Source organism: Biomphalaria glabrata, chromosome 2 (assembly GCF_947242115.1).
Source record: "Biomphalaria glabrata chromosome 2, xgBioGlab47.1, whole genome shotgun sequence".
NCBI lineage: Eukaryota > Metazoa > Mollusca > Gastropoda > Planorbidae > Biomphalaria > Biomphalaria glabrata.
Genome location: NC_074712.1, coordinates 56,439,481 through 56,466,186, shown reverse-complemented (window position 1 = coordinate 56,466,186; position 26,706 = coordinate 56,439,481). Strand labels below are relative to the sequence as shown.

Below are 26,706 nucleotides of genomic sequence, written 5' to 3'. Positions count from 1 at the left end.
AAGATCACTTTACATTATCTATTTAAAACAAAGACCAATTTACATAATCTATTTAAAAATCTGACCACTTTACATTGTCTGTGTATAATAATGACCGCTCTACAGTATGTGTTTAAAGCATGGACCGGTTGACTTCTCTTGTTACGTCTCTACTGACAGTGGAGCAGGTTATAGAAAAACAACTCCACTGTTGCTCCTTTGTCCAATGTCTCGCGCTCATTTCCTTGTTGTTTCACGTCAGAAACAATTTGTCTTTCGTCTGACCGGTAAGTGTCAGACTTCGGTCTACAACCTTGGGCCTCGGTGTGTCACCTTTCGCTATCACAGGTTTGCTTTGTTTTAAACTTTTAAATTCTGTGTTTTGTGAATATTTTCTTGTCAACCTGAGTTTCTGAAGGGAATATCGTCTGCTCAAACTGAGTTTCTGAAGGGAATATCGTCTGCTCAAACTGAGTTTCTGAAGGGAATATCGTCTGCTCAAACAGAGTTTCTGAAGGGAATATCGTCTGCTCAAACTGAGTTGATGAAATAGTGAAGAAAAAAAGGTATTTTTGTTAGAATTTTGTTACCCAAAAAATAAATCTAATTTCAGTACTTTTTGCCTCTCTTTTTTTCTTTTTAAAGATACAACTTCTTCAAAGTTTAAAACACTGAGCATTTTCTGTTATCTGTTTAAACATTGGTCAATCTACATTATCTGGCTATAACATTGATAAGTTTACACAATCTATTTTATAGGTTGATCTCTTAGTATTATCATTTTAAACAAATTATTAAAAAAAAAACTAATTTACGCTCTATAAATCAAAAGACAGTTCTTCTAAATGCACAACTTACAAAGTTCTAAAGAGATCATCATCAAACTCCATTAGAGTGAGGGCTTGAGAGGCTCAAATCCTCTCTTGCAAAAGCCCTGGACAGAAACCCTGTTGTCTTGCGTAGTGTATAAATGTCGCCATACAGGTCGAGAATTTTGGGTTTCCCAGACCTGTCGAGACGGAGATCAGCAAGTCTGGGGCAGTCAAACAGAATATGAGGCACGGTTTCCTCTTCTTCCCCGCAGCGGGGGCACCGTGAATCAAATTTGGCCTTAGCCGCGAGAAATATGAGCCAACAGGACAGTGGCCTGTCCTGCACTGTGCTATAATATCTTGCTCAGGCCTGGACAGCCTCCACCACGGGAAAGTGCGGTCAGGGCGCCTCATGCGCTCCCAGACTCCACGGGATTTTTGGGACTTGTCCCAGCACTCAAACCACTTTTCCATTTCTGTTTTTTGTATTATAGCCAGGGCTTGATGAAAGCTTGCAGCCTGTTCAGTGGGTGGAATTCGGTGGAGTTCTAAAGAGTAAGGAATTCTATTAAACTATAATATTTTCTTTCTTGCTTTTATAGAGCGATAGTACAGTTGAACAATTTGTTTGGGGCACTTTAAGAAAGTGGGTGCCCAAAGATATGGTCGCTTAGATCAAAACTTGCTGTAAGGGAAGCAAGTAAGATGAGAAAGAGAGAGAGGGAGAGGGTGAGAGAGAGAGAAAGAGAGACAGAGAGTCGGACTGATAATATTATTATTACATTGTTAAATTTCAAATGTATTTAATGAACTGACATGGTTCAGTGTGATCCTTGCCTGACGTTATTGAATACTCATCTATTTGATGGCTTTGTTAAGGGGCAATCTCTCATAGAAGGCCTCAAGCAAGAAGCCTTTCTCTTTGGTTTAAAGTCTAAAGGAGTTTTGATTATTGCAAAAAATGCACTCCATTTATTTACTACAGAAAACTGATTATCAAATGAGAGAGAGAGAGAGAGAGACAGACAGACAGACAAAGAGAGACAGACAAATAGAGACAGATAGAGAAACAGAGAGAGAGAGAGAGAGAGAAAGAGATAATGTTTGTACAGGTACAGATGAAAGAGAGTGTAAAAGACAGTGATAGTGTTTGTATGTATGTATGTGTGTGTGTGGGGGGGGGGAGAGAAGTGTCTGTGACAGAAAGTCGACTAAACCTACAAGATGTATTTGTTTCTTGGCAATCTTGCAATTCGTTTCTTACGAAAACCTTCGTTTGCTGTGTGTTCGCCTGCTGTGTGTTCGCCTGCTCTGTGTTCGCCTGTGTTCGCCGCTCTGTGTTCGCCTGATTTGTCAAGAATGCGACGTAACCTGTCGCACGCTATCAACGACAGTCCACCTGCGTGACTTGAGGCCACCGACCTAATCGGTAAGTCAACCTGCGAAGCTGTCGTGTAGATTTAAGATTTAGATCTAGATCAGTGGTTCCCAAACTTTTTTGTCTCGTAGACCCCTTTGCCGTGTTTTCTTGGTTTTCCGTAGACCCCCTGCTTAAGTTATATTAAATTTTTGAAAATTCATCAATTTCAAATTACACATTTTGTTTAAAATAATATCTAACCAGTGACACGAGGAGGGTAAAAGTAATTTAAAACTTTATTTTAAGTTGAATTAATTTTTTAAAATAAATTAATTAACAAAATTCAAATTTAAACCCATTATATAACAGTTAATACGTAGCCTATAGCATACAATCACTAAACACACTGGAAACCTTTTGTTTTTAAAGGTTTGCAAGCTCACCATCTATTGCTACGGAGATAATATTTCATATATATATTAAATATTAATGTGCCTTAAGTATCATAGTAAAAGTTTTCACAAAGAGAAGTTTTTCGTAGATTTCTTGAGTCATAATAATTTGAATAAAAAATACATCATTACCAGACAAGGTTGACTCAGCCAGCTGTCTAGAGAAATATGTTGTTTGCAGAAATATATCGTTTGCAAAGACTTACTTAAGAAGAAAGAAATATTGACTATATTTCAACAGAGCTCAAGAATTTAGGGAACTCTTCAAAAAATCCAACTCATGATAACTGGACTGACTTTCGGTGGTCACCTTGCCTGCTCGCATCTCCCGTCGGGAGGTTTGGGCTAGGATGTAATTATCCACATAATCTGAAGGAAGCTCTCATTCGATATACAAGAAAGATGGCACCTATTATAAACTATCCCAATAGGACCACCTATAATTTTTCACATCAGAACCCTTTTGGAGTGTCACCAGAGAATGCCGACCATGTCTTCAAAATTGCATTCTTCATCAAGAGGCCCAAAACAAAACACCGGCCACAAAACCCAATCATGAAATGCTTTTAATGATATAAGTTTGTGTTAGAGTTTTTACAATTTCTTCAACTGCTGGTAAAATCAATAATTTGCCTATCGTGTGAGGTTTTCAATATTTTACTATAAGAAAAGAGACATAGTAAAACGCTCACTAATCATCATCTTCTCAATGTCCGGTCAAAGAGAGATTTTGTGGGTGTTTTATGAACTTTATCTTTGAGTGTTTGAACATTTTGCAAACCTTTATCTTTTTTTGAGGGCGGCATCATCTCAAATGATCCTCCAGCTTAATTGGTTTCATAGCATCCAAAAAAAAAAGGCACATTAACAGTCGCTGGTTTGACTAGGAAGTAATGGCGAACTTCAATTTGAAATACTTAACGCTGTACAGTCTACATTTCTTTTTGTCAAAGTTATAACAAGATAAAACTACACTATTTAAATATATAAAAAAGGTTATTAAATAAAAAAAAACACAATTTTTCATTCAATCAGCAGGCTAAAAGTTTTAAGGATTTCCTAATTAAGGTACAAATCATAAATGTGTGTATGAAAAATTACAATTGTCAAAATTAACGTCACGACATGCTGAATTGAGATTCTTTATCGTAGACCCCCGTGCACATCTCGTAGACCCCCAATTTCCTTTTTAACTTTCGTAGTCCCCTTGGAAGTCTTCGTAGACCCCTGGGAATCACTGATCTAGATCGAGGTGGGAACATAAATTAAACGGTCACTGTCTTACATCCTTCAAACTCAGAGGCGGCCCCTGCTGTTAACTCAAAGGCGGCCCCTGCAGTTCAGTAAGCATTCAAGTTAAAGAGACGGGTTGCAACCTCTTCAGCAAGACGACTATGGCGGTGACAATTGAACATGTCAAGAGTGACTTAACTATAGTAGTAAATATTGGTACACAAAACTAAGCAAAGGGTTGGCTTTTGAAAGAGTTTGTTAAACTGTTTGTAAAAATGTTTGTGAAAATGTTTGACATGTTTCGGATGTTCCTAAAGAGTTCAAGATAATCTACTTCCTAGTCCAAACCTCTCGCAGGACGAGGGGGGGATGGCGGCGGGCAGAGTATGAACCCAGGACCATCGAGACAAACTAACGACAGTGCAGGGTGCATATCGCACGACCAGGCAGCCATGCGGGATATAAGGAACCAGGAATACAAACTATGACCACAATATTCTTTCAAACAAAAAAAAACAACATTTAATGTCATACTGCTTGCAATCACAACGATATCAGATCTCAGATCCTTCTTGTCGTTCTTATAGCATGTTTGAAAAAGGTGAGCGCTGCAAGATTTTTCTCATGTACACAAAGAGATGGACGAATGGATTGTAACAAATTACAATAGAGATACACGTAGCACTCTACTAAATATGGCGAAGGCTAAATTTTGATTTTCAATGGCACTTTTAGTCTTTGAAATCATATCGTGATACAAGGACGGACAAACGGACAGACAGTCTCTATAAAACTAGTAGTGGCTTCTCTCTTTTTGACTTTGGAGGTCTACCCATTGGGCGGCAAGCTGTCTCTTTTTGAAGCCGCCAAAAATTAGCACATGTGGACAAACCAGAAAATAAATAAAAAACATAAAAAGTGTGTACACGTCATTTCTCCCACACCCATTCTCTGATCCAATTCAAACTTCACACAATTTATACACGTGGATGACTGTACAACTTATGTTTCCCCATGTTTCTATCACATATGATATTCAAAGTCAACAACTTCTAACCAGGTCACTGACTGACTGGATTGGACCAGATATCACAATGTAGCGATAGGGGCAATTATATTGATCAAAGGGGTCTGGGCTAGGATATTAACACAGGCGGGGCATACGAGACAGGTTTCAGATGTATTGGGCACCGACATATGCAGACTCGCCCCACCCCCTCCCCGAACAGTGGTGTTTTTACCCATGACACTTGCTTCCGGATGACTGAATTCCCAGCAGTGTCGTATTTACATTCACGCACGTGCGACACATGTATCCAGTCTTTTGTGGGCTCCTAATCGTAAACAAACAACCTTTAGCCACGTGATTCTCTATCTCTTCTATACAAATTACGATCTAATTTTAATACACAATGGCTATCAATTGACAGTTTTTTTTCATTGTTTTATCAATATTATCACGTGACTAAATGTTGTTTGTTTACGATTGGTGAATGAGGTCCATTGTTAAAGAGAATGTCATGTGGCTAGCCCAACGACCTCTTCGTGTCATATACACTGATCTGTGCAAACATAAGAAACACGCCCTAAAAAACCCGAATAAAAATTACATATTGAAACGAGATTCAAACTGGTGAGCCTCATTTGGGAGCAGAGCTCTGTACCACGTGACCACCAGATCCTGTTACCTATAAAGGTTTCACCAAAATTAAATAAAAAAAATGATGATAAAGAAAGTCAAATAGACTATTAAAAAGAGCTTAAACAATTGGACATTTACAGCAGGGGCGGAATGGCTGTATGGGCGTTCGGGCTATTGGGCCGCTACCCAATTGGCTCGGTGGGTCACTGAAAGGGCAGCATGAATGCCAGTAAAATGTTTTGAGATTTTATAATATTCTCTTTCAATACAACACTTTGAGCGTCGTGATTAAAAAAAAATCTTTTGCACTTTAAAGTCTAATACTATCTAAAGCATTGTCGCTTCAAGTGCTTCTAGTAGACGTCAATCCTAATAAACTCTAAACGCTAAACAACAAGATTAATGCCTTTACTTCGTTTAGCGATCGACATTGGTGTGAATATGCCCGGATGAATCTATCTAGAGATGAACAACGCTTCAAGTCCAGTAGATGACATGTCCAGTCACATTCGAGCTCTTATTGTTTTAACGGAGTTGTTACATGATCTCAAGTTGACCCCCCTACGAAGTCCTTTACAAATCACACTTATTATTTTGAACAGTGTAGAAATGTGTTGATTGGAATTAAAAATGCAAAAGAATCGACAAAAGAAGGAGCAGAAAATAAATGAGATAAAAAACAACAATGACTGGAGTCCTGTGCAAAAACATGTAAAATTTGTTGTTTTCTCGCAAGCGCTAGAGATTCACCAACGCTATGATGACAGCATTTAGGAATGAACTCAACACCATAAGACGCTTTGCGACATGAAATAATCTTGACAACATTAGTTTTACTGAACGTAAGGATGTTAAGTTACCTTCAAACAAGTGGACTTACTGTTCTGTTGTGTGTGTGTGGCCAGCTCTAGGATGCCAACAGTCAAACTAGGTTTCCAAGTAATTGAGAAAACAGTATATGGCCTTGGGAGTAAAGTAAGGTGGCCGGATGATGTTAAGGTCATCTGTTTCTTTGGCAAACAGTTCACAATCAGTGTCACGTGGCCAGAACAAGGAACAAGTGCCTTTGCTTTCCCTAACTAAGGCCAGGTACTGTTGGTTGGACTTATGGGCGCCCTAAGGATACCGAATTTCAAAATATAATATAATAATTGACTTCCCAACTGCCGTGAAGAGTGTATGCTTCGTTTTTTTTTTCTAAGAATTACAGTCTGCTGTTATTTAAAGGTCATTTGATGGTACTTCCAAAATAACCAATTATTTTAACCTGTTTGCACTATAAAATTCTCTAATTTTTTCAATTTATATAACTAAAATATTACAAGTAAAATTGGTTCACAATAAAAATGTAATTTTTTTCCCAAATTTTAATCTCAATACAATAAATACTTCAAATAAGAGTATTTTGTTACAAAATTTTTGTAATGTTGAATTTAAAAAGCATTTTAGTAATAATTTGTAATTCGATCTATTAACTGTAAAAAACATTTATTATCAAATAAAATGCACAATTTGTTTTTTTTAAAACACATATAGAGTTCTCTATGTCGTTGCACTGCGAAAATAGAAACCGAAGGGGCAATCTTTCAAAGGTAGATAACTGTTATAGTATTTCTAAATTTAGAATTTTAAGGTCAAATATAGTGTACACATTATAAGTACTTTTTCTTTTTTACAAAAGATATTTTACAACATTAACATGTAATTCAAATAAAGCTCAACATTTTAAAGCAATATTTACAAAAATACTCAATTAAAAAAGTGTAGATTTATCTTTTAGAAAGAAATTTAATTCAAAGTAGGTATAAATAACAGAATATTTCTATACTCTTGTTTGTCGTGTGACACTTGCGTAGAACATTGTATTTTTCAAACCAAAGGTACAGAGTTCGATTCTCCGTACCGGATTTTTTTTCTTACATGTAAAGTTGTTTAAATATTTTTTTTTTTATTAATAAAAAACTCATAATATTGTGCTTTATTTATTTATTTATTACTATTTGTATTCATTTTGTATCATCATCTGTCCCTTAAATGGTGTCGCTAAAATGCAGTTACGGTTAGAATTACAAAATGTTTGAATGACTTGAAGAGAATGTCAAGTACATTTATATGTTAATGTATATGGTAGCTGAGGACTTTTGAATTCAAAGATTCCCCGTTCACAGTGTTGTACTTTATTCATCTAGAAATAGTGCTTATCAGATAGTTTCAAAATCATCTTATTAATTATTCATGTAGCGAAATTTTTTCGATGCAATATGTTACACAATGCTTTCGAGGACAAATATAATTGTATGCCTAGAATAATCATATGGCATACAATATGTGGTCCGCAATTTTGACACCCAGTCCGCCCCTCATTTACAGTATATTAAACAGCGTTTGCGACATATAGATAGTGGTTGGCGCATGCCTTATCCCCCTTTTGAAGAATATCTTAAGCACATGACAACAATGTCATTAAAATATAAAGTCACAAATTCGGAAACATTTTTTTAATACACCAGTTGTTTTTTTTTATACGTATGGTGGTGGCAAATTAAAACAGAGAATGAGATTAGAAATTTGTCCACGTTTTCTTTGTTTAGACTTCATGTTGATAATATCTTTTAGAACAATCTGTCAAGTCTTTTGTTGCAATGTTCTGTTATGAACCTGCACCCACGCAAGGCCTGATTTACTACAGTGTAAGACTGTGCGGCTGCAATATGTGTAGATATTTACTGAGTCAATTTCATGGGAGTAGAAAAGCAATTTATCTGGAAGGGTGGATAATTTCTTTCTTGTATTTCTCTTTGCGTTTGAGTTAGTGAGCTGACAATAGAAACCTCTTTTCTTACCAACTAGCTCCGCAGCCAAAAGTGTTTTCCTGTATTCTGAGGTGTATACAGCACACTATCTTGCTATTCGTCTAACTAAACAAAAAATTAAAGTGCTGGTCAAATATCCAATCAGCTATTTTTGTATCTTCTTTTAATTGCTTTTAAAATGGCACAGCGCATCTTTCATGCTTACAGGAGATTAAACAGAACACAATTACACAAGTAGAATAAATAGGGGGAGCTCTTAAATTGGTGCACAAGAGATACAGAACATAGATCTTTCTAAACGCTTATTATGTTTTGTATCTATGACCTTATCATTGAATGTTACATTTTTATGGTCCCCCTCATTTAGTGTTACGTATGTAAGTGTAGGGTTACACAGTTACACATCATGGCATCTTATTCTATTTTACATTTATATGATCGCATTAATTAACGCCCCCCCCCCGCTATCCCCTGATAGTAACTATTACCACGCTCTAAACATGGCCAGGAAGCCAACCTCTCACGTTTCTATAACGCCGCCACAGTTTGAACCCTATTAAAAAAAGGTCACGTGTCTACTATAAAAGTCAAGACAAAAGTGTCACGAGACTTAACGAGTCAATTCGTTCATATTTAGGCATCACAGAGAATGATGGTCCCTATTCTAGACAGTGAACAAGAATGTGATGTACAGTCTACAGTGAACACACCTATCCACTCTGATCCTTACAGTGCAGATTCTCTGGACTGTGATTCCAACAGTAAATCACCAAGTTACTTCGATTCTGTTTCAAGTAGCCAATTAAATGGACAGAGCAAAGGAGATTTGAACTCAGCAAATACAGGTCAGACTTTTTAATACATCTATCAGTCTACTAACATGCAGTCAAATCTTTAATTAAAACTTATTTGAAGTTATTTTAATGCAATGTAACATGAAGATAGACAACATACATTTACTGGCATTTAGACAACATACATTTATTACCATTTAAGCAACATACATTTATTGCCATTTAGACAACATACATTTACTGGCATTTAGACAACATACATTTATTACCATTTAAGCAACATACATTTATTGCCATTTAGACAACATACAATTACTGGCATTTAGACAACATACATTTACTGGCATTTAGACAACATACATTTACTGGCATTTAGACAACATACATTTATTACCATTTAAGCAACATACATTTATTGCCATTTAGACAACATACAATTACTGGCATTTATCTAATATAATACAGACGTTACTTCAAAAAAGAAGATGATTACGTCCTAAGCGTCATGCATGTTAACCAATGACTTAAATTCTGCTATGTCACTGGTTTTCCTGGCTGGCTCAGGCAACCCATTCCATGCCATTTAAACAACAAACATTTACTGCTATTTAGACAGCATACATTTATTGTCTAGACAAAACAAAACAATATTATTTAAATGCTAGACACAGTTATACCAGTTTATTTTTACCCTGGACATTTAGCAAAACTATAAGAATATGCAGAAATTTGGTTTTCTAAAGCTACATTCGCCTACGAAAGCTGCGAAGCCGAGTTGAGATAGGCCTAGATCTATATTCATTCATGAATCGCGTACTAAATATAATTTCGTTTAATTGTTCACTTTATAATCCCAATCATTTAACAAAGCTATCGCTCTTTTCGTTTTTAATAGATAAGAATGTATCGACTTCGGGTAAACCCATTTTCGCAAACCTAATTTTATTTTCGTAGCGAAAGAGAAATAACGTGAAAGGATCAATATTAGCTAAGTTTAACATACATATAAATCCAATCCACTAGATTATTCAAAAGCATTTTTTACATAAATTAGTTCCTGATATCTACAGATTTCCTGGCGAACATTCTTTCATTAGACATTACCAAATGGTTACACATTAACACATCTCTCTTCTGAGGTCTGAGTCTATTCCTAGGCCTAGGTCTAAAACTCTTACTGAACTCTAAGATGATAAAACTTCTTTTCGCAAAGATAGTTTTATGCTTTAACACATAAACATACTAATTATTGTCCATTCATTTGATATTTTTATCAAATTAACATTCAAATTTGTTTTTCTAAAGCATTTTTAATACATTCGTTCGCTGTTCGCTAAAGCTGCGTAGCCGTGTTGAGATAGGCCTATATTCATTCATGAAAAAAAGTTCACGCATGCGCAGCACAGAACTCTAGATTAGTGTAGATTTAGAATAATTTAGATCTACGTCTACCTCAAGATCTACTTTATACTTTATACACATGAACATACAAAATTTAGTCTATTCATCTCAAATTTTAATCAAATATATATAGGCCTACAAGCAAATGTTTTAATTTGAAAAAAAAATTGATTTAATTAAGCCTATTAGCTATTTTGATTTGATAGCTTCTTTCACACAATTTTTACATTGACACATTCGCTTTACTTATTACATTATTATTTCGTTTAATTGTTTACAAAACACTCTCAGTGACTATATCGAAAGTAATGCGCAAATAAAGACCCGCGGGTCGCGGGTAACATATGTCTAGTATAAGGTAAGACCAAGTTGGCTAGGTATTTGTAATTAAAGCCATAAATGCGAATATCTCCAATACAAATAGAACAAGTAACAGCTAACTAGATTACACAGAGAAACACGAGTTTATACATTTTCAAACACTACTACATTAAACATTTTCTATTACAGCAGCTAGTTAAATGTTATAATGAGTGGCTGCTGCTAATTAAATGTTATAATGGTGGCTGAAGCTTATTAAATGTTATAATGATTTACTGCAGCTAATTAAATGTTATAATGAGTGTCTGCAGCTTAGTTAAATGTTATAATTACTGTCTGCAGCTAATTAAATGTTATAATGAGTGGCTGAAGCTAATTAAATGTTAAAATGAGTGGCTGAAGCTAATTAAATGTTATAATGAGTGGCTGAAGCTAATTAAATGTTAAAATGAGTGGCTGAAGCTAATTAAATGTTATAATGAGTGGCTGCAGCTAATTAAATGTTATAATGAGTGGCTGAAGCTAATTAAATGTTATAATGAGTGGCTGAAGCTAATTAAATGTTAAAATGAGTGGCTGAAGCTAATTAAATGTTAAAATGAGTGGCTGAAGCTAATTAAATGTTATAATGAGTGGCTGAAGCTAATTAAATGTTATAATGAGTGGCTGCAGCTAATTAAATGTTATAATGAGTGGCTGAAGCTTATTAAATGTTATAATGAGTGGCTGCAGCTAATTAAATGTTATAATGAGTGGCTGAAGCTAATTAAATGTTATAATGAGTGGCTGAAGCTAATTAAATGTTAAAATGAGTGGCTGAAGCTAATTAAATGTTAAAATGAGTGGCTGAAGCTAATTAAATGTTATAATGAGTGGCTGAAGCTAATTAAATGTTATAATGAGTGGCTGCAGCTAATTAAATGTTATAATGAGTGGCTGAAGCTAATTAAATGTTATAATGAGTGGCTGAAGCTAATTAAATGTTAAAATGAGTGGCTGAAGCTAATTAAATGTTAAAATGAGTGGCTGAAGCTAATTAAATGTTATAATGAGTGGCTGAAGCTAATTAAATGTTATAATGAGTGGCTGAAGCTAATTAAATGTTAAAATGAGTGGCTGAAGCTAATTAAATGTTATAATGAGTGGCTGAAGCTAATTAAATGTTAAAATGAGTGGCTGAAGCTAATTAAATGTTATAATGAGTGGCTGCAGCTAATTAAATGTTATAATGAGTGGCTGAAGCTAATTAAATGTTATAATGAGTGGCTGAAGCTAATTAAATGTTAAAATGAGTGGCTGAAGCTAATTAAATGTTAAAATGAGTGGCTGAAGCTAATTAAATGTTATAATGAGTGGCTGAAGCTAATTAAATGTTATAATGAGTGGCTGCAGCTAATTAAATGTTATAATGAGTGGCTGAAGCTTATTAAATGTTATAATGAGTGGCTGCAGCTAATTAAATGTTATAATGAGTGGATGAAGCTAATTAAATGTTATAATGAGTGGCTGCAGCTAATTAAATGTTATAATGAGTGGCTGAAGCTTATTAAATGTTATAATGAGTGGCTGAAGCTAATTAAATGTTATAATGAGTGGCTGAAACTAATTAAATGTTATAATGAGTGGCTGAAGCTAATTAAATGTTATAATGAGTGGCTGAAGCTAATTAAATGTTATAATGAGTGGCTGAAGCTAATTAAATGTTATAATGAGTGGCTGAAGCTAATTAAATGTTATAATGAGTGGCTGAAGCTAATTAAATGTTATAATGAGTGGCTGCAGCTAACTAAATGTTATAATGAGGGCTGCAGCTAATTAAATGTTATAATGAGTGGCTGAAGCTTATTAAATGTTATAATGAGTGGCTGAAGCTAATTAAATGTTATAATGAGTGGCTGAAGCTAATTAAATGTTATAATGAGTGGCTGAAGCTAATTAAATGTTATAATGAGTGGCTGAAGCTAATTAAATGTTATAATGAGTGGCTGAAGCTAATTAAATGTTATAATTAGTGGCTGCAGCTAATTAAATGTTATAATGAGTGGCTGCAGCTAATTAAATGTTATAATAAGTGGCTGCAGCTAATTAAATGTTATAATGAGTGGCTGCAGCTAATTAAATGTTATAATGAGTGGCTGCAGCTAATTAAATGTTATAATGAGTTGCTGAAGCTAGTGAAATGTTATAATGAGTGGCTGCAGCTAATTAAATGTTATAATGAGTGGCTGAAGCTAGTGAAATGTTTTAATGAGTGGCTGCAGCTAATTAAATGTTATAATGAGTGGCTGCAGCTAATTAAATGTTATAATGAGTTGCTGAAGCTAGTGAAATGTTATAATGAGTGGCTGCAGCTAATTAAATGTTATAATGAGTGGCTGAAGCTAGTGAAATGTTATAATGAGTGGCTGCAGATAATTAAATGTTATAATGAGTGGCTGGCTGGTGCTAAATGCTGGAAGTCCATTAGATCTATTTCAAACATTAATGTCCGCTGACTCTTGGGATGAATTGATGAGGAGTTCATATAGCGGTTGGACATCGACTGTAGCCTTAATCCTTAGCTACACACTTCTTAATATAAGTTTTAAGTCATTGTCGTTGCAGTTTTATTTTTGTTGTCTATATTTTTATTGTTGTTCTTTTTTTGTCCCTAGATGTTTACATTTCGGCTAGTTGCAGTTGTACAAACAAAGACAAAGTGAAGCATTCAAGATGTGATTATCTGAAATCATTTTCCCGCCATCTGCTGGCTTCTCATCACCCACTTCCAGAGAAAGCCAATCGCTTCAGGGTATTGGCACACGGCTTCCTCTGTCCACCTTCTGGCAAAGTTGGAGCAGTCTTGCTGGTCATTGTGCTCTTCGCAATGTGGTGGGCTACTCTACTGTCCATCGCCAAAATGGAGGTTATGCCTGGAGGCAGCCTGTTTCCAATGTTAATTATGTTCATAGCTGCTTGGTGTGCTGGTTACATAGTGAAACACACAGTACTTCCGCCTCTAGTTGGCATGCTCGTAGTTGGCGCCATTCTAGGGAATGTGGAAGGAATCAATGTCGCTAAACAGATACAATCATCTTGGTCGTCAACAGCTAGGTTTGTAATCAGTACACTGTTAAGACTAAGTCTGTTTTATTGATCCTTATGGAAATTTGTTGTGATTAAAAGGACTCTTTTCTCATATACAGACAACACAACAGAAACATTCACATAAATATAACAGAAGTAGCATATTTATTCCTAGCGAAATCTATCATTATCATCATCTTTCCTTTGCGTTACTCATGGAACATAGGGCCTCAGTAAAAACACGTCACTCTCAATGGTTTCTTGCTAGTTTTTTAATGGCTTCCCAGCTCTTTCATGTCCTCTCGGCTTCATTTAGTAAACTGCGACGCCATGTTTTCTTTGGTCTTCCCCTACGTCTTGTGTCCTTGGGGTTATACTGTAAGGCCTGTCTAGCTCTGTTGTTGTTGACCGAACTGAAATGATAACAATTTAATCAGATCTATAACCATAACTGGACTATAACTTTAAACGAGCTGTTAAATAATATTGATTTTATCAGATATAAGTACAAGCTATAAGATATAAATACAATCCCAGGGCAAGATGTTTAACAAGGCCTCTACTCTGCGTTGAAGACTTTAATGGAGATGAACTTAGACTTAGTTTTCACGCATTATCAAGATTTTCTTTATTTTTGTATGTAGCATGCCTATTTCTTTTTAATGTAAACTTTTTAGTTCAGTGGAGCTGTGGAAGCCCCTGTGATGGCGAAGCCCTCGGCTGATGCACTATCTGTACTGCGGTATATCCGGTCTTGATAAGATCTATAGCTTTGAGTGTAATATTAACTGAACTATAGCTATTGATGCTGGACTAAATAATGTATTAATTTTATCAGATCTATAGTTATAAGTGTGATATTGATTTTGACTATCGTTTTGCCTGTCATACTAAATGATGTCTAAATGATGTATCCATTTGATCAGATCTATAGCTTTGAGCGTGATATTAACAAGAGCTGGACTTGGACTTGATCCTGTGGCCTTGAAAAAACTGTCGTGGGTTGTCTTCAGACTTGCCTTTGGGCCCAGTTTACTAGAATGTATAACATGTGGACTGCTGGCCAGATTTGTACTGGACTTTCCGTGGACATGGGCGTTCATGCTTGGGTAAATCTTTTTTTTTTTTTAACAATAGATACATTCCCAACCTACTGCCCTGGTACCATATCCGGCACGAGACACAGTGCTATTTGGTCTGACACACATTTCTGCCCACTATACTTAATGAAGCATCAGAGAATTGGTTCCACTTGGTGTCAGTGACACATGTTTTGGAAATCTATATGGCCCCCATGTCGAAAATGGTTGGACATCATTGTTCTATATGAGCCTCTCAACATACTTATGAATTACTTATTGTGACAGGCAAGTTATTTAGTGTTACCTGGTGACTGTAAGCCCAAAGGAAAACAGAAGGATGACCACACAAAAAAAACAACAACAAAAACGCAACAATTTCAACTTTAAAAACTAGACCCAAATATGACACAGTGAATCCTATTGTTTGATACTTGATCTATACCATTGCAGAAAAGAACGGAGCAAAACCAGGACTTTTTACTTTTTAGGCCACTCAAATAGGACACGGTATCAAATAGCAGGATATGTCCTTTTTTTTTTACGGATCCTCTGATAACCCTAATTATTGATTGACCATTAACTTTGGGGGAGATACAACGGTAAGGGCGAAAATCCCGTAGCAAGGGAAACAATCCATTATATTTTGTTAACTTTGCTTCTTGGCTCCCTTTTTCAGTCTACACTTACACCGTGTTTATCTCTTCCATCTATCCTAGTGTTGAATGTGGTGTTTTGTTGAATATGTAGATCTAGATATTTTATGTAAATCACTAAATGGAGTTCGATTCAAACCACACAACATATATTAAAGTCTATGAATAACTTGATAAGACTTTATAAACTTGAGAAATAATATTTGATAAACAATAATGGGGCACAGTTCTAATGTCACAGTTCTAAAATAAAACAAACATCTTGCTTGCTAAAAGTGTGAGTTCGTTACTTCACTGTCATCTTCCCATAATTCCTTATTTTGTTAATATCCCATCATTCCCTAGTTCCGTCTAAAATAGTCTATTTATAGTCTCGTCACTTTCCCTATCACGTTACCCTTATTCTAAACCTATAACACTAGTTATATTTTGAAAGACAGGAAAATATTCCAATTTATAATTTAAGTAAAAATTAAATTTGATAGTAACATTCACCCAGACTAACAAGGACTATACTACATCCTGCATTCTTTATTTTCATGTGTGTATTACTACAGATTTGTAATGGCGGTGGTATCCCCTGCCGTAGTTGTTCCCTTGATGTTAAACTTATCAGAGCGAGGCTATGGCCTAAATAAAGGAATCCCAACGTTGATCATTGCAGCTTGCTCCCTGGACTCTGTTCTAGCTGTCACAGGCTTCGGAGTTCTGTTAGACTTAGCATTTACTCAAGGTAGACAACTCTTTTAGTTATAATAATATTTTAATTATAACAAATATGTCAAATGTAAATAGACGTAAAGCGTTTCGTTTTGTGTTTGATGTTGTAGAAAGTAAGAATAATTATAATACTCAACAAGCAAAATACAAAACAACAACAACAAAAAAAAAACACTTAAAAAAACAAACAAAGCTTATATTAAGTGTATAAATTAGTTTGGATCAGTCATATTATTAAACTTGTAACAAGTCTCAAACGACAATCTATGAAGGGGGCTTATTCAGCCTGTACCACCTTGTAAGTCAAGTACTATTTTTTCCCTTGTTCAAGATGCTAAAAAAAATAATTAATTACCAATATTAAATTTACTAATTAGTTAAGTTTTCTTATTGATTCTTGTGTTGTCAGGTAAAAGAAATAATTGTGCAAAATTTCAGCTTCATCCGAGATTGGGTGTGGGAGAAATAACATGTACAGACTTTTGGCCTAACATACATGCACACAGACAGACAAACAGACAGAGCGAGTTGATAAAAGCTTTGTAAAAAAACCCATATAGTCTATCTCTTGAAATTCTGTATCCGTAATTGTTTAATACATCGTTAAAAATGGGGAAAAAAATAAATCGATTGCAAATTTGTATTCGTTTAAAGTGTCAGAAACAAATGAAGGAGCCAGCAACTGACATATATGGCAGTTTACCCCTATAAATAAACAGAACACAAAAGATAAATATTAGCTTTCATGTGATCTGAACTTGGTCTATGGAAATGTGCATTGCAGTTGAGTTCATTTAGCCTCATGTTTTGGCTTCAAAACTAAATTAGTGTTACATAATAAGGTTAGAATATTTTTTTTTTTGTTATACTTGTCAACTAAAACATATCTATTTCTCTTAGACAATTTAGTATGGGGCATAATCAAAGGACCACTGGAGGCTGTCGTTGGAGTGTCTTATGGTGTTGTTGTTGGACTCTTATTATGGTATATACCACAGAGACACAGTGTAAGTTTGACTTTTAACGTCCAAATTAAAACTATATGAAATATGATTATAGGATAGCTTAGTTTTTCTTGAATCTCGACTTCTAACACAGGTTGGAACCTTTACGTTTAGAGTCTGATGTGTGGCTGAGTGGCTGAGTCGAGGAGGGTCGAGTTTGAATCTCGGACTCGATCTCAGTTGTGTTTGCCAAAAGGCAGCGCGGAAACCTTCTCCCAGACAAAAAAGATCGGACCACTGTACACTGAGCATGATATAACATGAACGATACTTTATAAATAAGCCATTTTATAAAATGAAGAAAGTACACTAAGTACACATTGAGATGAGATTTTATAATAGACGTTAATTAGATTATCTTTATTACCAGGGGCGTAGCTAGGAATTGTCTATTTGTTAGGGAGCCGTGATAGGGGCTTGGCCTTTCTAATGTAAAAAACACTCTCTTATGGACCCCTCCAGTGGGGGCCGGGAAGATTTTCGAATTCACCCTATTCCCCCCACCCTAGCTACGCCACTGTATATTACAGAGTTCTAGAATAGTCAAACAAACTTGTGTACATCTATAAAGTTTTTCGCATTCATTTTATTCACTAGAAAAATTTGGTCTTGTTCAGATCGGCCTTGTTGATTGGTGCGGCCTTGTTGGCCATATTTGGAAGTAAAATATTAGACTGGTCAGGAAGCGGCCCACTTGGTTGTATAACAGTGTCCTTTGTTGCCGCCCATGGGTGGAGAAAAGATTATCAAGAGAAAAAGACCAAAGTAAGAGATTGCAATGTTTTATTTTTCATTTTTCGGCTTAGAGGTGGAATTATTTTGTGTTGTTTTAAAGATGGCACTTTGTGTTCTGTATTTAAGTTTGTACATTCTTTGTTATGCCTAAAAGATCGTTTTTATTATGCAATGTCTGTAGCATTATATATTTATTTTGTAGTTCCAAGCATATATTAGTATTTACGATGCTTTTCTGTAATTGCATTGAAAATCAATTCAGTAGTAGATCTATAAGATGTTTCACTGCCTCCTATGCTAGTTGAAGAGCAAAGGTTCTCTACGACGATGTGGGAGAGTTCACTCTTAGTCTACCGGCCCATGTCACAATAGTGGCTTAGCTAGGGATTTGGGGGCGTGGGGAGGGGGCGGGGCTTGACCTCTTTAAGGGCACCTGCATTTTGACATTCCTCATCATGACATGAGAAAATGGCGTAATTTTTAATGTAAAAACAAATTTGAGACACGCATTTAGCGGCTCCTCTCAAGTGGAGGCCTGGTGGGATTTTCAAATCCCCCCCCCACCCTTGCTACGCCACTGTGTCACCATCCTGCTACTTATAAATATTTCTATGTTTTATTATTGATATTTTAATTTAATTCTCTCGTGTGTCCATTCATCTCTTAAATCAAAATAATCAGAGAGTGAAGCTTCTTTATATCATGTCAAACAACCTAGGAATCTTTAGCCCCCTACTCTGACAATTAACTAAAAAAAAATGACCTTGAAACTATAGCAGACGACACGTATTTTACTTATCGTTATTTTTGTATTTCTAACCAGAACCCCGTTGAAGATGTGGCTGCTGTGTTGTGGATGTTGTTTATGCCGCTCCTGTTTAGTTTGATTGGTGCAGCAGTCGATTTTTCATCTTTGGAAATCGGGAGTGTGGGTAATTGTAACCTATGCAGTCATTTCTTTTATTGAGATATAATATTGTAATAACTTATAGGAGAGACGACTCAACGATATAGATGTGTATTCACATGGAGACATCAAAAATACATAGAACAACATCTGCTTTGAACACAGCCTCTTTATCAGCTCTAGACTTGGGCGGAACTTATTCTCTTCCTTCTAATGTCAACATCCTTCTCAGTCTAGTCTCTAACAGTGTGCACCTTCTCAGTCCATTCTCTAACAGTGTGCACCTTCTCAGTCTAGTCTATAACAGTGTGCACCTTCTCAGTCTAGTCTCTAACAGTGCGCACCTTCTCAGTCTAGTCTCTAATAGTGCGCACCTTTTCAGTCTAGTCTCTAACAGTGCGCACCTTCTCAGTCTAGTCTCTAACAGTGTGCACATTCTCAGTCTAGTCTCTAATAGTGCGCACCTTCTCAGTCTAGTCTCTAATAGTGCGCACCTTCTCAGTCTAGTCTCTAACAGTGTGCACATTCTCAGTCTAGTCTCTAATAGTGCGCACCTTCTCAGTCTAGTCTCTAATAGTGCGCACCTTTTCAGTCTAGTCTCTAATAGTGCGCACCTTTTCAGTCTAGTTTCTAACAGTGCGCACCTTCTCAGTCTAGTCTCTAACAGTGCGCACCTTCTCAGTCTAGTCTCTAACAGTGCGCACCTTCTCAGTCTAGTCTCTAACAGTGTGCACCTTCTCTGTCTAGTCTCTAATAGTGCGCACCTTCTCAGTCTAGTCTCTAACAGTGCGCACCTTCTCAGTCTAGTCTCTAACAGTGGGCACCTTCTCAGTCTATTCTCTAACAGTGCGCACCTTCTCAGTCTAGTCTCTAACACTGCGCACCTTCTCAGTCTAGTCACTTACAGTGCGCACCTTCTCAGTCTAGTCTCTAACAGTGCGCACCTTCTCTGTCTAGTCTCTAACAGTGCGCACCTTCTCTGTCTAGTCTCTAACAGTGCGCACCTTCTGCACTATCTTGGATGGCGATGTGCATGGCGGGGTTATAACAATACTATGAAAATGAAGCAGCCACTAACCCTTCCCCCAGACTACCGTTACATGTATTAATGTCAATTGAGAAGATTATTAGCAAATGTCCGGTGGTTTGCACCATTATACCTCTTAGTCTCAAGCACATAACTGAAATATTTCCAGAAATCTTGTGGTTCCAGAAATTTACATACGCGGTGTTTATATGCTTGGCTTTTATAACCGGAGTGCCCAGGACTCGAATCCTGCTGAAGATTTTTAATTTCGGGATCTTTGGGGCGCTTCTGAGTCCACCCAGCTTTAATCGGTACTGACTTTTGTTGGGGAAAAGTGAAGTCTGTTGGTTGTTGTTCTGGCCACATGACACCCTCGTTAATCTTACATCATCTGTACTATATACAGCATAGTCTGAAATGGGAACTCGACTTTTTTCTCCTTATGCATCATAATAGTTAAAATGTTCAATAACTGTTTTAGAAATAAAATACACTTAGAAACAATAACTTAATAGAATAGAATTGTCACTTGAGCATGTGTTCGTGTCTAATTATACATTGACTTTTAGACCTATTTAAAAGCTATTTTGTCAAATTTTAAGCATTATATCTTAAAGTCTGTCGTTTCGATGAATAAAGTATATTTTCAACTGGAAAATAAAGGTCAAAAAGTAAAACCCCAATGCGGATAATACAACCTTTTTTTTCCTTCTTCAAAACAAGATATTGGAAATATACTAAAGAAATTTACATTTTTCGGGGAAGCTAGTGGTTCAAAAATAAATATAAATAAATCCTCTGTAATGGGACTAGGGAAATGGAAATTCAAAGAGAATAGCACTTTCAAAATTGAAGATAACATCAAGATTTTTTATATTGTCTATACTTTGTAGACCTTTGTTCTATTGTAAAGAACAGTGGGAGAATATTTTTGTCAAAGCCTCAAACTTGATTAAACTGTATCAGCACAAAGGTTCTACAATATTTGGTAGAGCAATATTGATAAATAGTTTGGTCATTCCACAGATTGTCTATTTAGCTAACATTACAGAGCCACCACCCAAATTCATAGAAAAGCTGAACAAATTAATTAGAAGCTTTATATTTAAAAACACTATTAGGAGCATTAAGCACACTACACTCATTCAAAACAAAGAGGATGGGGGCGGGGGGGGATAGACTTACAAGATGTTAAAACAAAAATACATTCGCTAAGGCTAAAATTTGTAGGTCAAGTAGTTAGGAACCCAACCAGCTTTCCCTTGACAATTTACTATTATGGTTTAAGATTAAGTAGTCTTCTTCCAATACATAATGACACTCCTCACTATTTTGGTACATTCACTCATCCATTTTACAGATCTATCTCAAGAATCTCACCTGGTAATGAACATTTAATACACAACAAAACCAAAGAATCATACACAATACGTAAAAAGCTGTTACAAGGAAACCTAGTCAATAGGATTAAGTGGCGGAGAGTTCTTGGGGTGAAATAATCCATAGACACATTCAAACACCTACACCAAAAGCTAGAGAAATATCTTATCTTATAGACGTATCTTTGGAATGACCCCTATAGTAAAAAAAAACAGGCAAATGTCCATGAATGTAAATTATGTCATTTTAAAAATGCTGATAACGAGAAGCATATATATTTGAAATGTCCATTATTTCTAAATGTTAAAAATACTGTCAGAGACTTGTTAGAAGCTGTGGCAACTATTTGAATCTAAACTTGTCTATTGTTTGTTTTGTTTTGTAAAATGTTTTACATGTTTCGGATGTTCCTTCAGAGTTGAAGATAGTTTACTTCCTAGGCCAAACCTCCCGCAGGACGACGGGGGATGGGAGCGGGCAGGATTTGAACCCTCGACCAAATGGAGCTTTGTTTGTTCTTGGCCTATTTCTAAAAAAAAATGATTACTCATAATACTCACAGATATTAGATTTTATCTTTTCAGTCTGTGGTGATTCTAACTATAACAGAACTCTCGGTGTCAACTGGTGAAGACAAGTTGCCCCGGGGTTTCATTAGGGGACAATTGTCGCCAGACCAGACATGTTTGTAGTCATAGTCTACATAATAAGTATATAGTGTTGGACATAAAAACATCAGAACAATAGGTATTCAAGCTGATCTGTCAGCTGGTAAACACACCAGTAAAATCTTTAACTCTCAACAATTTCGGACCTTCGCTCTTTGTAATGAACATGAAAAACTAATCTTGTTTTGACCACTCGCTTGTGCTCCTATATCTGCGACTACGACTTTATAATTGATGAACTCCAGCGTGTATATTACAATGAACAGTGTATTTGATCATGAACTATATAAAACTTCTCAATAACCTTGGCTGCTCAACAGTAGTATATGGTCTGGACGTGGATGTGTTAACCTGTTTGTCTTGTGTGTTAGTGTAAATGAAAGCATAATCTGAATAAACTACATAAAAAAGGGTCATCTGTTTCTGTGGACCAGGTTTACGAGGCTGTCAGTTTGTCAGCACAACGACCATCCGCTATTACTTTTCCCACAACTAACGTCAAGTATCCATTAGACCGTGCACAGTCTTCACCAGGATTCGAACCTAGGACCCTCGGTTTGGAAACCAAGCGCTTTACGGCTCACCCACCGCGCCTCCAATAGAACATATACTATGTGTTTAAGTATTAGCGTCAAAAAGTCTATATAATATTCCATAATGATTCACCAATAATATAACTGATCTATATGTCTGACAAATGTATGCTACTAAATCTAATAAAAATGTTCTGCTACCTAAAAAAAACAACAAAAAACAAATAACAACTTACAAACTCTAGTAGAATCCATGCCACTATTGTATATTTAAATCTTTACCCTCAACTCTTAGGTATCGCGATTGGAATCTTGTTTGCTGGACTCTTTGTGCGAGTTGTCACGGCCAGCCTCACCACATGTTACACTGACCTGAATAAGAAGGAGCGGCTGTTTGTCTCCATTGCCTGGATTCCCAAAGCGACTGTTCAGGCAGCCATTGGTGCAGTCGCTTACGACACTGCCGTGGAGAAGGGAGCCCAGCAGTTCATTCCCCTTGGGAAAAAGGTTCGACAACTCTTTACCTAAAATATAGTGAGAAAATTGTCGGGAAAAAGTTGTCAAAACATCCTCTAGAAACAAACCACAAGATATACATAGACAAGAAGATTTAAAAAAAATATAAAGCTAGAAGTTATCAAACTGCATTTCTATAACCTAGTATTAAGATATTTATTACAGTATGCAGAATAAGAAAAGCTGAATAGATTTGCTCATTCTTCCACTCTTATAATTAGCAGACGTTCTTTTTGATAATGCGCGGCCGCTTACGGCCACGTGTTAATCTAGTCGTGCATGTTAATTAACGACTTAAACTCTCCTAACTCATTAATTCACATGGTAACACGTTCTATGCTCTTAAGGTGCACTGTTTCCCCATACCGCTTTTTTTTTTTTGTTATGTTGCTGTGTTTTCTGGACGTAATCATCTTCTATTTTAAAGTAACGTCCGTATTTAATAAGATAAGATAAATGATGTCCACAGGATCTTAAAAAATCAAACTGTAAAGGAAAAGGAGATTACTGTTTGCCTAATTAATAAAACACCAATTCATATGAATCCTGAATCAATAGCTTGGTATTTTCATTTACATTGCTTCAGTGTTGTTTTCAATGGCTATTTCTCGATAGACTAAACAGACAAGTAGATCCGAGTTTCTTAAAGGATTCCCTTGAATAGATGTTTGTCACGTACTGAGCGATCTTCCGCTTTGAGCGTAGATAATTACATCTAGTAGGATAAGAGACTAAGACCATCATATGTCAGGAAACACAACCTTTTCGTACGCTGTCACATAGTTACGCTTGATCGGTCCGTCGACTATTGAGTGAGGTGTCCATTAACAAGGGTTCATACTCGTGCATCCTGTGGATACAAATGCCATAAGCTGTAAGTTAGCGACAGGATTATAGACCGCTGGTGGAAGTTTATCTGTGCTGTAGGACAGGCTTTTATTTATTGCATTACATAACTAAGTGAATGCAAACTTGTTTTTCTAATGTCAAATTCGGTTAACGAAGCCGATAAGAAATGACCCTACATCGATTTAAAAAGCGTGGCGGAAAATGAAGATGGATGATATTTTAGTTTTAAGAAATATTTTTTAACATAAGATAATTTTGTGTTGTCTCGAATACCTTATACACAAACAGCTAAGAACAGCGATGTCCGGCTGGGAGGGGGGGGGGCAAATAAATGTCCGACACTCGTGTTAACTGGCCGCATTAGTACAGCTCCCCTTTCAGACCTTGCGATCCACAGGGCAGATGGTGTCAAGTTTCTTTGTTTCTTTCTCCAACAATTAACGAGCAGGGTGTCATGTGACCAGCACAGCGACCAACCGCATTTACTTTCCCCAACTAAAGTCTGACACCCATTACAGTCTAATGATATAAGAAGTAATTGGCCCTACATTGTATTTTTTGGACTTTTCATTGTATAGTTGATAAAGAAAGCAATTATATCTCTAGAAATGGACAAAACTAGACTAATTCGTTTTACGTTCCAATCCTCTCTGTACATAAAACATTTGTTCAGATATGCACAAAGTTATTCAAAAAGAATAATGGCTCAATTAAGTTGATTCTTACTTAGATCTAAGAGCAACATTCATACTCGAGACCATTAGCTATAGAAGGCCTTAACACTGACTTGCAACGTCGCAACTTGTGGGCATTGGAGGCCACTAGCTCATTGCCGCATCAAACAGACTTGTGACGTGGCAACGAGCTATTGGTCGCGGCGGTTGCGACGATGCAGGCCAGTTTTCAGGCCTTCTTTGAAGATTGGTCTCAGCTCACTCCACAGAGATCCCATTTGTTGCCCTCGACTTTTAGGTCTTCCAAGAAGGTGCAACAGCAGGTTAGACGTGGACGGCTCTGTTTTCACTTTCCTCTTTTCAGCTCATGCCCTATCTGTCTTTGGGAATCATGTTTCTTTCTGCCTAAGCCTTAGACTCTAAGGACATGGTCCCGCGCGGGGGGGGGGGGGGGGGGGGGGGCTTGTGTTCGTTCGGCAGAGGGTTTCTTCATTGGTGATCACGGTATGCAGTTTCTTTCAGCCATCGATGCCGAGTCACGTTTGTCCCATATTTATGGATGACCTCGAGAAGAACTATTTACATGCTTCCAATGCAAATCCATTATTCGACGTTTGTAAAGAAAAAATGTCAATACGTTGGATTCCAATGCCTTTCTAAATATATCCAGTAGGCATATGTTGTTTGTTCCTGCAGGTCCTTTGGGGGGCGGGGTTTACAAATAGATCTTTAGTATTGGACCCCAACAAAAGGAGAGAGGGTGGGGAGAATCCCATGTTTTTTGCATGTGGGGTGAGGGTTAGGGAAGTCTGAAGGGCCAAAATATTTTGTGCGGCGGGGCTGGGGTCTGGTTTTATGTATGTTTACATTAAGTTCTTATTGACGACTCTAATCTGTTTCTTCCTGTAGATATTGAACCAAGCAGTACTCGCCATTCTGATAGCAGCTCCTCTGGGGTCAGCTTTGATTGCCTTGCTGGGACCAAGACTTCTGCATAAAACAGAAGATCTCCATGGAGACATACAAAAAGAGTCTCAAGAACAATCGCAAACAGAATTAGGTCACGTGAATGAGGCGTTTGAAGGACATGAATCAATTTACACCCGTCTCTGAGTTCAAACAACAGGCTGTCTACAACACATACCTTTCTTATGTAGACTGACCCGAAGTAACTTAAAAGGTCGGCAACCTATGGTACACGGGCCGAATCTGGTGCGCCCAGCAGTTAGATAGTACACTGAAGACTGACTGCAAAAAAGCCAATGGTAGTAACAGCTTTAAAAATGTCACCATACGTATAAAAAATAGACTACATAAAAGTTAGATGAAATATAAATACAATAAATGTCTACTTTATGTACAAGTAGTTGATATAGAAAAAAAGCTTATATAAATTCACTCAGTCTGTCTGGTACAAGGTTTGTACATGTTATTTCTCCCACACCCATTTCGGATCAAGTTGAAACTTGCACAAGTATTTTTTGGCATAGACAAGACATGGATCAAGTAAATAATTAATTAATTAGTCAATAAATTATTGTTATTTATTATTTTGTTTTGGTGTCAAATAAAGGAAACAACTTCTATATTATTACGAGATATAGTTGTAAGTGCGGAGTTCTTTCAGTTGGATAATCTTTTTTTTAAGATTTAAAAAAAAATATTTTGCTTGCTTATTCTTCTTAGGGGAGAGTTGCATCGTCAGGCCATCGCACAAATATTCGTGGCCCTTATATGACACTCATCCATGGCCCCGCCCACTGCTAAGGCCAAATTCAGCCTGAATCTCAATGGTCGCCCGTAATCCAAACTAATAGCGTCTGTTTCCCTTTTGGTGGCCTCTAATAACCTTGCTAATTAATGAAGTGACCTTTCAGGAATTTTAACCAAACCTGTTGTCATGCAGTATACGCACAACACAAAATTTCGGTTCGATATGATATAGACAGTTTGACCAAACACACGATTTTTTCTGTTACTATGCTGAAAGTTAAAACAGGTGTGCAAGTAATTTAAAAAAAAATAGTTTTTTGTAGTCAGTGGAGTCCATGATAGGTAAAAATTTGACAGAGTGTGCTAAATGGA

General features: G+C 36.5%; 1 protein-coding gene across 4 annotated transcripts; it reads left to right on the top strand.

Annotated features, from left to right (window-relative positions):
- The first annotated feature begins 219 nt into the window (after positions 1-219).
- On the top strand, positions 220-26,220 carry LOC106076348 (sodium/hydrogen exchanger 9B2-like). 4 transcript variants are annotated; one of them, XM_056021549.1, is made up of 10 exons: positions 220-327; positions 8,929-9,136; positions 13,462-13,900; positions 14,800-14,982; positions 16,166-16,341; positions 17,229-17,335; positions 17,930-18,097; positions 18,891-18,999; positions 22,878-23,089; positions 25,531-26,220. In XM_056021549.1, the coding sequence occupies exons 2-10, from the start codon at positions 8,941-8,943 to the stop codon at positions 25,732-25,734; spliced, it is 1,794 nt and encodes a 597-aa protein (XP_055877524.1). In that variant the 5' UTR covers positions 220-327; positions 8,929-8,940; the 3' UTR covers positions 25,735-26,220. The 4 variants fall into 4 exon arrangements, with proteins under 4 accessions (XP_055877524.1, XP_055877526.1, XP_055877525.1 ...); XM_056021551.1 differs by lacking the exons at positions 220-327; positions 25,531-26,220 and adding exons at positions 2,040-2,220; positions 7,015-7,070 and having other exon boundaries at positions 18,891-18,995; positions 22,878-23,083; XM_056021550.1 differs by lacking the exon at positions 220-327 and adding an exon at positions 2,061-2,220.
- Positions 26,221-26,706: the final 486 nt, after the last annotated feature.

Excerpts from the sequence above, each read along its gene's own strand:
- LOC106076348 (XM_056021548.1), top strand. The coding sequence starts at position 7,023 with ATGTCGTTGCACTGCGAAAATAGAAACCGAAGGGGCAATCTTTCAAAG. Across the intron at positions 9,137-13,461 it reads TTTGAACTCAGCAAATACAG|ATGTTTACATTTCGGCTAGT; the intron begins GTCAGACTTTTT and ends TTTTGTCCCTAG. Across the intron at positions 18,098-18,890 it reads ATCAAGAGAAAAAGACCAAA|AACCCCGTTGAAGATGTGGC; the intron begins GTAAGAGATTGC and ends ATTTCTAACCAG.